The 14,797-nt window shown below is 45.8% G+C and overlaps 1 protein-coding gene across 11 annotated transcripts in view; it reads right to left on the bottom strand.

Annotated features, from left to right (window-relative positions):
- The window catches only part of SPATA13 (spermatogenesis associated 13), a 330,065-nt gene that overhangs the window by 71,879 nt on the left and 243,389 nt on the right, over window positions 1-14,797 (bottom strand). For all 11 annotated transcript variants that reach the window (XM_054529388.2, XM_054529387.2, XM_054529396.2 and 8 more), the window contains one exon: window positions 9,677-11,431. In XM_054529388.2, coding sequence (XP_054385363.2) covers window positions 9,677-11,431 — 1,755 coding nt within the window. The remainder of the gene's footprint in view (window positions 1-9,676; window positions 11,432-14,797) is intronic.

Genomic DNA, 14,797 nt, shown 5'->3' with positions numbered 1-14,797 from the left:
AAATAAGAAAACACTGAAGAATATACTATGATATTGGTTCCTATCATTTCCTAAACTTCAGGAAGCTTACTTAACATGCATAGCATTAATAAGATGCAGTACATTATGACAAGTTGATTACAAACGGTTATTGTGGTAATTTCTGTAAGAGTTGGCATTTAGTCTCTTGTGCAGGTATAGGGGTATGATTCCGTCTCCCTCCCCCCTTATTTTTAATGAGAAAATCATATTTAATGGTATTTCACTAGATAAACTATTCTAGAAATGAACCACTGGAAAGTTCAAAACTACAGGTATACGATAATTTTATTTAGATTCTGCATTTGTAGAAATATCTTATCAGTGTGTGTGTGTGTATGTGTTTAAGTGTATAAAGTTCTGTAGCCTGTCAGCAGTGCTGGAGGAGACTCAGGATTCCGTAGCTTTGGCTTGCATCCCAGGGGGGGTCTTCACTCTGGCTAGAACTTCACAAGTACATAATTTGCAGGTTTAACTAGTCTGTACTGAAATGCCTGACTCAAATGTTGAGCACCCTTTCAGAAATACTTTGAAACTTTCCGCTGAAAAAGAATTAGGTAATAATGAGCATAAACCTTTTCAGAGCAAATGGAAACTTTTTTTTTAAACTGACTTAGAAAATGATTCAATTGTTAAAGTAAAAAGCTACTTTCACATTTAGACTTATGATCTGAATTTCTATGATTTAGTATTTCTGGAAGAGATCCTTTTTCTCTTTCACATTTTTCTCCAGCAAAAGGAAAAGAAACAAAAACAAGCTAAAAACATTCTAGGAGAAACTGAACATAAACTAGCACAAAGATGACTCGTAGAAGTCCCATTAATTCTCTTCACGTCACACTAAAAAGCCCTCTGTAAGAGACGATATCTGTTGCATGTCTACCCCAGGCATACTATTTAGGAAATATCATAAAACACTAACTGTCATAGAGGACAAATGTCCCTGTAATAACATGTTCAATTCATTAGAAACACATTTTTTGAAAGCACACATAATATCATATTTAAAAATTATCTTTCTAACTCTAATTTTTGTGATTCAAATTCTGTAACGTTTTTGTTGGAAAAAAATTAATTAGAACCTGGAGGAATATGGAAACTTACATTCTCTATAGTACAAAAACCATAGGCAGCTGAATAAATGGAGGCCGGATAAACAGATGTTCATATATTAAAAAATGAACCTTCATACTACACACAAAAACAACTAAACATAGGGCATATACCTAAATGTAAGAGCTAAAACGATAAAACGTCCAGAAAATAACACAGGAGAAAATCTTTGTAATCTTAGAGTTCTTAGATCTACAGAAAACCACAAAAATTTGGTAACTGAATTTTCATCAAAACTAGGAACTTTTGACTCTTTAAAAAATATTATAAAATTGGGCTGAGAGTGGTGGCTCATGCCTGTAATCTCAACACTCTGGGAGGCCGAGGCAGACAGACCACTTGAGCTCAGGAGTTCGAGACCAGCCTGGGCAGCATGGCAAAACCCCACCTCTACAAAAAACACAAAAATTAACCAGGTGTGGTGGTGTGTGTCTGTAGTCCCAGCTACTGGGTGGGGGTGGTGCTGAGGCAGGAGGATTGCTTGACCTTGGGAGGTTGAGGCTGCAGTAAGCTGTGATTGCACCATTGTACTCCAGCCTGGGCAACAGAGTGAAACCCTGTCTCAAAAAAGAAAAATATTAAAAAATTTAAAAGACAAGCCAGACTGTGAGAAAATATTTGCAATTCCTATTAATTTGATGTGTCAACTTGATTGGGTGAAAGAATCCCCAGAAGGCTGATAAAGCATTATTTCTGGGTGCATTTGTGAGGGTGTTTCCAGAAAAGACTGGCATTAGCATCAGTTATCAGTAGAGTAAGTAAATAAGACTTGCCCTCAAGGATGTGGGTAGGCATCTACAATCCCTTGAGGCATCAAATAGGACAAAAGGCCAGGAATCCCCTCCTCTCCTGGCAGACATCCACCTTCTCCTGCCCAGGAACACTGAAGCTCCTGGTTCTTGGGCCTTCGGACTCCAAGACTTACACCAGCACTCCACCTCATCACCTTGTCCTTGGGCTTCCAGGCTCACGCTGAACTACACGTCTGGCTTCCTGGTTCTCCAGGCTGCAGACGGCAGATGTTGGTACTTGGCCTTAATCACACCAGTCGATTTTCATATGTATCCTATTGGTTCTCGTCCTCTGAAGAACCCTGAATAATCATATTATCTGATAAAGGACAGGTGGCCAGGAAATATAAAGAAACCTTAACTGCTCAATAAGAGGATGACAAAGAATGCAATGAAATGATGAGCAAAAGATCTGAATCGGCACTTCACTAAATCAGATCACTTGAATGGCTAATAACCACATGAAACGACGTTCAACATCATTAGTCATTAGGGAAATACTAATTAAAGCCAAAATGAAATACCACTCTACACCCGCTGGAATAGCTAGAGTCCAGAATACCGACAATACCAAGTCCTGGCAAGGATGAGGAGAAATTGGAACGCTTATACAATGCTGGTGAGAATCTAAAATGGTACAGCCATTTTGGAAAGCAGCTTGGCAGCTCCTTGAATAATTAAACATAGCGTTGTCACAGGACCTAGCAATTCCACCCCTAGGTATCCACCCAAGAGAAAGGAAGCATATTTCCACCCAAGGACTTGTATGTAAGTATTCATAGCAGCATTACTCATAATAGTGAAAAGGCAGAAACAACCCGTCTCCATCAACAGATGAACGGATAACAAAGTGAGGTATAGATAGCCATGCACTGGAATATTACGCAGCCTTAACAAGGAAGGAAACACTGATCATGCTCCATGGACGAACCTTGAAAACAAGGTTTTGCTCAGTGAAAGAAGCCAGTCACAAAAGACCACGTATTACAGGATTCCATTTCTATGGAATGTCCAGAAAAGTAAAATCATAGACACAAAAAATAGCTCTGAGGCTGGGGCTAGGAACAGAAAGCGACTGCAAATGGCAGGAGGCTTCTTTCTGGGGTGGTGAAAACGTGCTAAAATTAGTCTGTGGTGATGGCTGCAGAGCCCCACAAACATAAAAATCACTGAATTGTTCGCTTAATAAAAGGTGTAGACACAAAGCCCATCAGCTGTGGCCTGGTCTTGGGTGGGAGCAGGGACTGCCGGTAAAAGGCGTGGGGAAGCCTTCTGGGGGGAGCCAAGTGTTCTTTAGCTGGACGATGGTGGTGGCTGCACAGTCTACATTTCCTAAAAATCATCAAACTGCATACCTACAACCGGTGAGTTGATGTTATGCAAATTAGACCTCTTTACAGAGCTGGTCTGATCAACCTCAGCCACGGAATGTCCCTCTGAGTCCCTGCTCTGACAATGTCACTGGCTTTCCACCACTTACAGAGTAAAGTCCAAATTCACAGCTGTAAGCGAGGCCCTTGCTAATGATGTCCAGACCTAACTGCTTAACCTGACCTCCCTCCTTTCCACCCAGCCACCCTGTACAGAAGTTCTGCAAGCCATCTGCAGCTCCCTGAGCACAACAGATGCATCACTTTGCTAGAAACTTATATACAAAGCCCCATGTTAAGTCCACACATCACCTCAGCTAATCTTCACAACAATCCTATGAAGTCAGGACACTTATCACCCACAGTTTACAGGCAAGGAAAATCAGGTTTAGAAAAGGTCGAGAACTAGTAAGCAGCAGAGCTGAGGTCAGGCGTGGGCATCTGCCTCCTGTTCTACACTCTTCCTGCCAGCCTGGAAGCCCAGTGCCCTTCTGCAACCGCTGCCCGGGGCACTAAAGACTCCACTCCACTGCCCCTCCCCAATTCTGCCACTTTCCAGCCAGAGTTCTTCATTCTGCTGCCTTTGGGGCTCCTGCAGCACTTAGTGCATTCTCATGAGGAGTCCTTACCACTACAACATAATGACCTGCACACATTCCTGTCACCAGCTAGACTCTGAACCCATGAGAGTACAACAGCTTCTTTTTGTTTCAACCCCTTCTGTTCACATAGCAGGTGTTGAGTGGTGAGGTACATGACAATTCCTTATGCACTGTTTGACTTCTGCTTAATGATTCCATCTTAACTTGGATTATTCCTCTATATCAAACCAAATTACATTACTTCCTGTTTTCTCCAATCACAGAATATCTCTGCACACATGCCTAACCTACTGTACACCTCACTGAAATGCCCCTCTCCTCTCCATAACTATCTGTAGAAATCCTCCTTCTTCAAATCAGATTCAGTCACCCTTAATGAAGCCTTCCTTGATTTGGTACATGGGTGAGAACTACAAGTCCTCTGAAACCCAAGCATTTTGCTTTTACCACTTTTATGGAATTGAATCCATCAAGTTCTCCTATGTTTTAGGTGTATCTGGGCACAGGTACAACCTCCTTGGCATCACCACATTCCCTATACAGTCATACCTAACTGGTCTCTTATATCTGACATGTGTTCAACAAATTTGGTTGGGGACATGGTTGCATGAAAACACAAATGTTGGATTATGCAGGAACTTAACTCTTATGCTTTTTTTTTAAGTAGCATGATGTCAAACTAACTGTTTGAAGAACTTCTCCATCCCCTGTAAGACTGTAACAGTGTTATATTGAAAAAGAGTTCTGGAAAGAACCGACCTTAATGTCCCTGTCTTAAAAAGCCATGTCAATCTAGGATGGAAAAATCATCTAAACAGTGATAACCACACAGTGGCAGTCAGTGTCAAAGGGTGGGCTAAGTGTTTGACATCCATAATTTCATTGGCTCTTACCATCCCCCCAGGGGCAGATGAAGTTACTCCATATCCTACCCTTGAGAAGACCCACGGCAGGGGAAGTTCAGCAGTTTGCCCCGGTTGCCAGGGATCTTTTAATAATAGAGCCAGGGTCCCAACTCAACTAGAAACATGTACCAAGAGACTGTAGCTTACCAAAGCTCCCCAGAGAGGGGTCCAATTTTTTGTCATCATTTAAGAGTTTTTTCCATGGCATATTTAGCACTACATGAACCACTGACTCTGCTGCCTGAGTTTCCACTCACTAAGGAGGGGGTTTCTCCTTGTGAGCTGGTAGGAGAAGCAGCACGAATGCTCCAAACTCCTAGGCAACACCTTCATAAGGCAACAGACAGCACTGTCAACAAGTAAACGCAACCTGTAACTTAAAACAGGTCACAAGCTTAAGTACTTGTTCAACAAACCACTGCTCTTAAAGCTTACCACTAGGTGGCAGGAGCATAGCATGCTTTGTAAATTAAAGTGGCAGGACATTTTCCCAGCTCTTTTTCACAGCAATACACAATCTTGTTAGACTGCTTAAAATTTTTCAATGATTGTTTTGTTATTTTTAGGGTAGTATGATATAAATAAGTGATTCTAAATAAAAATTATTCTCCCTATTGAAAGTACATTATAATTTTTATTTTAAATAACACCATAATATATGTTGATTACAACTTTTCATATTCAACAATAACAGTTTAAATTTGCTTTAATCCTGTAAGTAGAACCATACTGTTAATGAGCTGAATAAAAAAAAACTGTATATTGAAAAATAGTAAAGACCGAAATTTAATTTTGTAATGCTATAAAATAGACAAAAACTGCTTTTAACTCATGAAGGTTGGAATCCTTGCGTTTCACCCTTTTCCTGTTTGTATTTTGTTTCTCAAAGCCAAAATAAAAAAGGTTTCAGGTTCTACTTCACAAGCACTTCTCTACAAGTAACACCGAACATTCCCAGTGTATAAGATGCAATGTATACATTATGGGTAAAGCCATAACTATATTTTCTCTTTTTGACATATATGTTAAGAGTACAGGCTGGGCGCAGTGGCTCACGCCTGTAATCCCAGCACTTTGGGAAGCTGAGGCAGGCAGATCGCGAGGTCAGGAGATCGAGACCATCCTGGCTAACACGGTGAAACCCCATCTCTACTAAAAAAAATAGAAAAAATTAGCTGGGCATGGTGGCAGGTGCCTGTAGTCCCAGCTACTCGGGAGGCTGAGGCAGGAGAATGGCGTGAACCTGGGAGGTGGAGCTTGCAGTGAGCCGAGATTGCGCCACTGCACTCCAGCCTGGGCGACAGAGTGAGACTCCGTCTCAAAAAAATAAAATAAAATAAAGAGTACAAGACGGGAGAAACCCTATCTTTACAAAAAAATACAAAAAAATTAGCTGGGCATGCTGGCAGGTGCCTGTAATCCTAGCTACTCGGGAGGCTGAGGCAGAAGAATCGCTTGAACCCAGGAGATGGAGGTTTCAGTGAGTTGGGATGCACCACTGCACTCCAGCCTGGTGACAGAGTAAGTGAAATTCCATCTCAAGAAAACAAAAGTACAAGAAGAAGCCTGATGTGCTATATAAGAATTTTGAGGCTGGGTGTGGTGGCTCACGCCTATAATCCTAGCACTTTGGAAGGCTGAGGTAGGCGAATCACTTGAGGCCAGGAGTTTGAGACCACCTGACCAACACGGCAAAACCCTGTCTCTACTAAAAATACAAAAATTAACCTGGCATGTTAGTACATGCTTGTAATCTCAGCTACTTGGGAGGCTGAGACATGAGAACTGCTTAAACTTGGGAGGCAAAGGTTGCAGTGAGCCAAGATCGCACCACTGCACTCCAGCCTGGGTAACTGAATGAGACTGTCTCAAAAAAAAAAAAAAAGAATTTTGAAGAAATGACTGCAACTGAAAAATGTGATGAATATCTGGAGGTAAATTTGTAGAATTATCAACATGTGCATGCACCTTTAATAAACTGAATTTCAATATAATTGTTCTGCTTTCTATCTTTGGTGATCTTTTGTGGGTAGAAATTAAATTTGATATAACTAACAATAGCAAATATACATATAAAACCATAAAATGGTCAAAATCACCCTGGCAAATAACTACACACTAGTTCATATATATTCACTTAACAGGTTCTCAGGAATAAAATATTTCAATGATTTTTTAAAAAATAATTTTGTTAAGCAGAAAATAAAATCCAATCTTTAACATAAAAAAAAGCTCCAGACATATACAAATCCTTTTTTAAGGAGGGGAGGTTCCAAACTACAAGTGGGGCAGGTAGGGTGTTTAGTGGAAGGAATGTTACCCTTCATCTCACCTAGGAATGAGTGAAGTTTGGTCAGTTGTACAAACAGGAGCCGGCAGAACTGGAACTCCTTCCTAAGTCTGGTAACTACTCCTGTGTCCTTACAACTGCTCCACGGGCTCAAATATGCAAATGAGCAGACAGTTCTCAATAGTCAAGACCTCTCAAACTGGTGAGCTCTCCACAGGAACCTCAGGTAACAGACAATGTGCAGTCTCACTTCTCTGGCTGCCCAGGGGACCTTGAGACTAATCTCGATCTGAAAGTACTCTCCAATAGTCCTACTTTCTAGGTCTTTCTACAAAGGTGCTACTAACCAGGTCTCTCTGTATAGCAAAGGTCAAGATGGACAGTGCAGAGGCTGTCCTGGCTTCCGAGTTTGCAAACTTGCTGTGCAATCATTCATCTGTAGGTGCTAAGACAAAACTGAGGTCCTCCCCAGGGATGGGTGGGAAGGAGCATTTGCTAGGGGATTACTCTCTATGGCAAGCACCAATCTATACCTGCAAATCAATCTAGAAATGTATGTGAAGAATAATCTGCAATATATACACATGAATGCATTTCCCCATCTTCCAGCTATGTAAGGTAATATTACTGAGTGCTTTATAAAGTGAAAATTATAAAGATGTTTGATAGAATATAAAAAAAAAAACTGCTGTTGTAACTAACCTTGACAGCTATTAGCTTAGTCAATTCATGAAGTGCTTATGATCTACACTAAAATAAGGAAAATAACCCATCACAAAAATCTCTTTAAACAAGCATCATTCAAAGGCTGACAGGTACCAAACTGCATGTTCCTAATTCATTCCTAGGAAATTAAACAGACTTAGTGATGGTGGTGGGAGGTGGACAGGTACCTAGGTAGGAAGGGGCGGGTCCCCAGTGAAACCCCACCTTCAAGCCAGGGACAGCCTAAAGCCTCAGGGCACAGATGCCAGTTTCCATGAAGTCAGTGACCTGGAGTGAGAACTTCCTTGATGCCTTTCAACCAATCAAATGGGGCTTTTTCCAGGCCTGCCCATGGACCAATCAGCATGCACTTCCTCCATTCTGAGCCTATAAAAACCCCAGACTCAGCCACTCAATGGGACTACCTGCCTGCAGAGAGAAGCAACACATTCCAGGTCTCCTATCTGCTGAGAGCTGTTCAGTCACCCAATAAAGCTCTTCTCAGCCTCGCTCACCCTCCATTTGTCCATGTAACGTCATTTTTCCTGGATGTGGGACCTGCCCAATGGTGGGAGCAAAAGGAGCTGTAACACTTTCTTGGATGGCTCGCCCAGCTGCAGTTGGGAGTTAAAGGGGCTGCAACAAATTCCTGGCCAGCTCACCGAGCTACAGGCAGTGACATGCTCCTGGACTGCAGGTGTGAAGTGTGGCAACCCTTCTGGGGGCCCAAACCTTGGGATTCCCTCAACCAAAGCTGTAACACTATAACCCTCCCACTTTCCACCAGCACCAGGCAGCTGCCACATGCAACAGGAAGCAGTGGTGGGGCTAGACCAGCCCAAGAGCTGCATGCTGGAGTGGGGCAGTGGGATTGAAGGAGTTGTAACACCAATGGGGTGAAACATGCTCCCAGAAACACACCCCCCTGCTTGCTGTAATGCAGGTGATAAGAAGAAGAGAGCTGTGGCCCTTCTGGGAGCCCAGATGAGAACCAGGCTGTGACAGGCTGTAACAACCTCTTTGGGGCTCTGCGATTCCTGGTATCTCTGAGCTTTCACTCGTCACCACGTTCCCCTCGTCCACATGCTGGTGCCTGCAGCGGAAGCCAGCTACAGTACATCTGGTCCAGCTGCAGCCTTGCATGGAGCCAGCACCTGTGCCGGCACCTGGAGCTGCCTGCCCTGCTGCAACAGCTGACATGCCTGGCTGTGTGCAGAGGCTGGACTCCATGCTCACTCACTCACACACCCCTCGCTGCTCCATCCCTGGTTTGCCTTTGGCAGGCATGGGATCTGGGCTGGCAGTGCAAGCCGAATGCAGCCTGCTGGGCAGAATGGGTGGAACGAGGCTAGTGGGCACGAGCAAAACTCAAGCAAAGGCACTGCCAGCCCACAGAGGTTTCCAGTTGGTCAAGTGACACCCACAGGTGCTGGGACATTAGGACAGGTAATAGTCTCTTAACAGAAAGAATTTCACTTATATGTACTTTGTGGGAAAGGTTACAGAAACAGCTTAAAATACAAAGAAGAAAGATACAAGTCAGAGCTGCATGGAGCAGAAGACCGTTTGTTTACAACTTATTTTTTTCCCCCAGAATCTAGTACCTGGTACATGTTCAATAAACATCTTTTGAATGAAAGGTGTGGCAAATGTTATCTCAATGAATCTCGTACATTGTCAGTTTATTTCAAAGGAGATAGAGATTACTTCTGAACTTGGTAAACAGCAACTTGACAACTCCCATTCCCGCTAATACTGTAAGGGCAACAAGGTCAGCAGAGGGCCACTAACCTTGACAGGTTAGGGACCAAGGGCAACATCTGTGCAAGCTCCCTTCCCACAGCAGGGTGGTCCACGTGAGGGACCTGGTCGCTGCCCTTACCTCCTCCTTCTCCTTTTCTTCTGGGCCGGCTGCCACACCAATGTTCACCAGAAGGTCCTTGCTGCCCTCATCACCATGTGTGGCTTCCAGGGGATCCTGCAAGGACACAGGCCCTGGCTCTCTCTGAGCAGGCTCTTCTGTCCTTCCTTCACTTTCCTCTGAATTCACGGACAGGGCGCTGTGATCGCTGTGACAGTTGGCACTTCCTGCCCCGGGGCTCTGAGGGCTCTGAGGCTTGGGTGTGGTGGGCCTCAGAGGGGTGGGAGGCTGCTCAGGGTCAAATGTCAACTGGCTGCCAGCGTTTGGGTCACAGGAGTCTTTGCTCAACACATCCTGGACAATCGGGCTTGGCGAGGAGCTGCCAGTGCAAGAACTGTCGCTTTCCACCGCCCAGGAACTTTTGGCTTCAAGAGGAAATACGGCAGTGTCAGCGTCTAGGTGGGGCCCCTTAGAGGTGGCTGAGCCGAAACCAGGGACCATGGTGCAAGCCGCAGTGGTCCCATGCATGACCGCCCCGCCCCGCCTGCTGTCCTGCTCAGTGCTCCTGGAGACACGGCGGGAGTAGTCGTCATGCAGCCGGCTGTGTGCCTGGAGTCTCAGGCTGGCCTCACCAGGGGATGGGGCCCCACTCCTGGGACTCTCCCTCCTCCAGGCGGCCTCAGTCACATTGCTCACAAGTTTGAAGACTCTGTCAAAGTCCTTGGCCCTTATCGGGCTCCTCCAGCGTTTGGTCCTTCCTGACCCGAGCTTTTGGGAGTCAGTGGAGGAACTGCTCAGGGTCCTCTGTGGCACCTGTGCGTCATGGGCCGTCCTGAGGTCTGCAAGATTGGAGGTGGACTTCCGCTTAAAGGAGCTCTTCTTCAGAAAGGCAAGATTGTCCGTGCTCTTGCTCCTCCTGTAGCCCATGCTGTTGTTTTCAGGGTCCCTCACGAGAATCTCACACATGGCGGGCACCTGGCCAGGGGCTATCGTGGGTGCCGCATGGTTCTGGGGCGCATCCAGCAGGCAGATGCGGCCCAGGCCATAGGCTCTGCGGAGGCTGCGGGAGCGGTGTGTGCTCCGCTGGAAGGCATCGTCCGTGTCCTCGAGGTCGGAGCCGTCCAACGTGCCCCACTCTGCTGGCCTGAGGGCACCACATGCTGGTCCCGGTGCTGAGGGGGAGCCCCTGCTTGCCTGGGATCCTGGGACAGTGCCATTTGGGATGGACTTTCCCAGGCCATGCTCCAAAGCCTCTCCCTTTGAACAGGCATTTGACCCCTCTCGGCTCTGAATTCCTTTCAGGACTGAGGACTTCAGTTTCTTAAAGGATCCCATTTTCCGGAAGGAGGCGAGGGTGTTCCATGTGGAGGAGTTCCCCACCAGGACCATGGAGCGGGGCCGCTCGGGGTGGGCACCCGTCCTCTTCCGACTGGTGGAAAAAAGGCGCACAAGCTTGGCTGGGCTGAGTTTGGCTTCCTGGGTGTCTGTGTCACCACCAGGGCTGCAGCCACAGACTCCATTTCCACACGCAAGGGAGGTCACCATCTTGGGGTCTTTCAGGTCCGAGCCTGCACAGGGGGCTGCGGGGCCTGGCCCGAGGCCGTTTGGGGGAGTGGTCATGTTCTCCAGGCAGGGTGCCCAGGGCCGCACGGCAGCCTGGATCATGGCCACGGGCACTGCCGAGTCCGCAGACCGCAGCTCCAGGCCTTCATCTCCAGGAATGCCGTCCTGGCACTCACACCTGCCTTGCACATCGGGCTCCTGGGTGGCCACGGCCTGCAGTGAAAGACAAAGCAGGTGGTTTAGCCATTTCCCATGCAGTAGCCCCTCTGCTCACAGAAGAAGAGGCACGCTCCGGCACAGGGCTGGTCAGATGAAAGCTACTTCAAACTCAATTAAAATTGTACATTTCCCCTCCATTCACTTCATAAGTTGAAGGAAAGATGCAAATATACATCCCTGGACAGAGAAGGGTAATTATGGGCTGTGCCACGGATATGAAGGTAAACTCTTGAACTCACTGAAACCTGTGTAGGTGAGACTAGGAAAAAAACTGCTGGAATGAAAATATCTAGGTATCATTCAACACTGTCTTTTCTTCTTATATGAAATGGAAAAAAAAATAATAATTTGGAAATACCAAAAGAAAACCTCACAACGATTTCAAAAGCATGACATTAAAATGGCAGCCTGTATTGAATCCAACACACCGAATACTCAAACCAAGTGCTGGCACACGCAGGAATAAGCGTGAGGAGCAGAGATGGAGCCCCACATGCTGGCAGCTGCCTCCTGTCCAGGAGGGCTGAGACGCCCAAACACTAACTGAGAGCCTCACAGGGCCACCCAGACACAGGCGGGAAGGACTCGGCAAGGACATGCCAGGGCAGCCTCTGAGAAGGAAACACATTGGTGGGGGTCTTTTTCTAACTAGCCATACAGTAGAGAGAAGTGAGGATGCTGCTGAAGTATATTAGAAATTCAGGGTTGGGTGCAGTGGCTCACGCCTGTAATCCTCACACTTTGGGAGTCCAAGGCACGTGGATCACCTGAGGTTAGACGTTCAAGACCAGCCTGGCAAACATAGCGAAACCTCATCTCTACTAAAAATACAAAAATTAGCCAGGTGTGGTTTTGTGCCCCTATAATCCTAGCTACTCGGGAGGCTGAAGCAGAAGAATCGCTTGAACCTGGGAGACAGAAGTTGCAGTGAGCCAAGATTGCGCCACTGCACTCCAAACTGGGCGACACAGTGAGTGAGACTCCGTCTCAAAAAAAAAAAAAAAAAAAAAAAAAAAAAAAAATCGGAGGTAAGAATTCAAATTAAACAAATTCGGCGTCTTTTTCCTCTTCCCAAGTGCCCTGACAACCACACACTCCTGCACCCACGCCCACCCCACACATCCACTTCCACACCTTCCCCCAATACCTGTATCCATATCTTTACCGCACACACCTGTGTCCATACTTTCCCACATACCTGTGTCCATGCCTTCCCCACACACCTGTGTCCATGCCTTCCCTCCAGACCTTGTCCGTGCTTTCTCCATCATGCACATCTGTGTCCAAACCCTTCACCCCACACCTGGGTCCATGGCCCTCCCCTGAAAAATGAAAATCCTGCTCCCCCTTAACCTTTCCCATCAGGCCAAGACCTGCTCAGCCTTCAAGTGATAGCTTACATGTCTCAGCCCCCCGTTCTCAATAAATAGTTACTGGATGAATGAACGATAGATTATGATAATAACCATAAAAGACTACCAACTTTTAAGTACTTACTGTATGTCAGGCCTCTGCACTAAGGTCTTGGAAAACATAATGTCACAGAAACCTAAGAGGTCGCAGAATGATTGGCGTTTTGCAGACAACCAGATGGGTACTCAAGCAGGTTAGGTCATTTGCCTGGGAGTCCTGCAGCTGTCCCCACAAAGCCCACACTCTTCTCCACTGCAGTAAACTAATGAACAGAGAGGCACAATGGGCATCTGTACCCCACACATCTGACTCCAATTCCTGGGCCTCACGACCCTGACTGTAAATAAATCCCAAAAATCTTTAGACATCAGTCAAGGCCATTACCTCCAAGCCCACAGAGGCCAAAGGCAAGAGAGGAACAAGAGGAGGACATTTTTTAAAGATCTTGAGATCAGATCCCAATTTAGCTTATCCCTATCAAGTGCAGAATCTGACCCCACGCAAACAGAAACATCTCTCTTCTGCTCCTACGCCCCACGTTCTTGATGGGTTCCATTTTTATTTGCCCCTACATCATTTCCAGTGAGAAGGGATTCCCACGGACAGCCATAGTTAAAGGGTCAAAGGGTTGATTCCACCTGGGACAAGGGAGGCTACGATGACTTAGACCATCAGCCAATTCCATTCATCAGAAGACTGATGGGCTACCACATGCCCTCTGCAGTTTAATGTTCTAATGGAGGAATTAGGGGCCCAGAGGAGCTGTGGGTTACATTTGAATGAGCCACATAAGCAGAGGCTTGAATCACCTCTGCAATGAGACTGGATGTGAAGCCTGTAACCAGTTGCAAAGTAAGTTCAACATTTGATATCACCTATCCACCTTCATGTGCTCTAGAAGGGATACGGAATTTCATTGTTTCAGCATCTCAGAATCATGAAATGAATGAGATTGTTTAATCAAAAGGTCAAGTCCAGTTCACAGGCACTGACATTAAGTAGTAGTAATGGTTTTCTTATGACTCGCACTGAATACAGAAGAGAAGGCATGATTTCTGCCTTGTAATTCAGGGGATTAGACAGCTTCCTGACACCACCAGAGGGCACTATAAGACCTTTTATAACCAAGGAGGAAACGGGCCCAAGACAGGGGAATCGGCCTAACCTTGGTGCTGTCTGTCATATGGCTCTTGAGTCAGTCATTTCAGTGATCTGTACTTCAGTGCTGTCTACAGAATAAGAGGTACCAACATTTATGCATATACCCACTTCATGAGCATCTACTGGGTACAAGCGTCTGTGCGGGTCCCATGAGGAATTCAAGGCAGTGATAAGGTAATCGCCCATTCTAGATAAGAAACTGGCAAGAGCAAACCAACAGTCAACGACACACAGTACAACTGGGGGGCAGTAAATTTGGGGGACCAGGTGTCTGACTGACCCAGGAATGAGGGGTATCTCAGGATATGGGACTTTCAGGGTTGAAGCCAGCAAAGTTCCTTGCAAATGGGGGTAACTGATCACTCTACAGTAAGTAGAACAGTATCACTGGAAGGAAAGCTCAGTGTGATAAATTAGTAAAATTAAGGTGAAAGTGGGTTTAGAAAAGCCTACACACCCTTAATCTAATACCTCGTCATTCTTTGAGACAAACTGCAGGTGTCTCCTTCCCCAGGAATTCCTTCCTGAGCCCCCTGGAATGAATGAAATCCCTTACTCTGTGCTTCCACAAGCCTTCAGGCATCTCATCAAATTGTTTTTACCAAAACTGATTATAATGATAGCTTTATATGGCTGCCTTCAAACAAGACTGTGCACTCTCTGAGGGTAAGAATGGTGTGCTTTGCACACAGATTTAACTTCGATGTGAAATCGTATCAGTTATCCTGCCCTGTCTAATCCATACCAAGGTAAGAAGTTGTTACAACCCACTACGTTTTTATAGAG

The sequence above is a fragment of the Pongo abelii genome, chromosome 14 (genome assembly GCF_028885655.2).
Source record: "Pongo abelii isolate AG06213 chromosome 14, NHGRI_mPonAbe1-v2.0_pri, whole genome shotgun sequence".
In the NCBI taxonomy this organism is placed as follows: domain Eukaryota; kingdom Metazoa; phylum Chordata; class Mammalia; order Primates; family Hominidae; genus Pongo; species Pongo abelii.
This window is presented reverse-complemented; position numbering and strand designations above follow the sequence as displayed.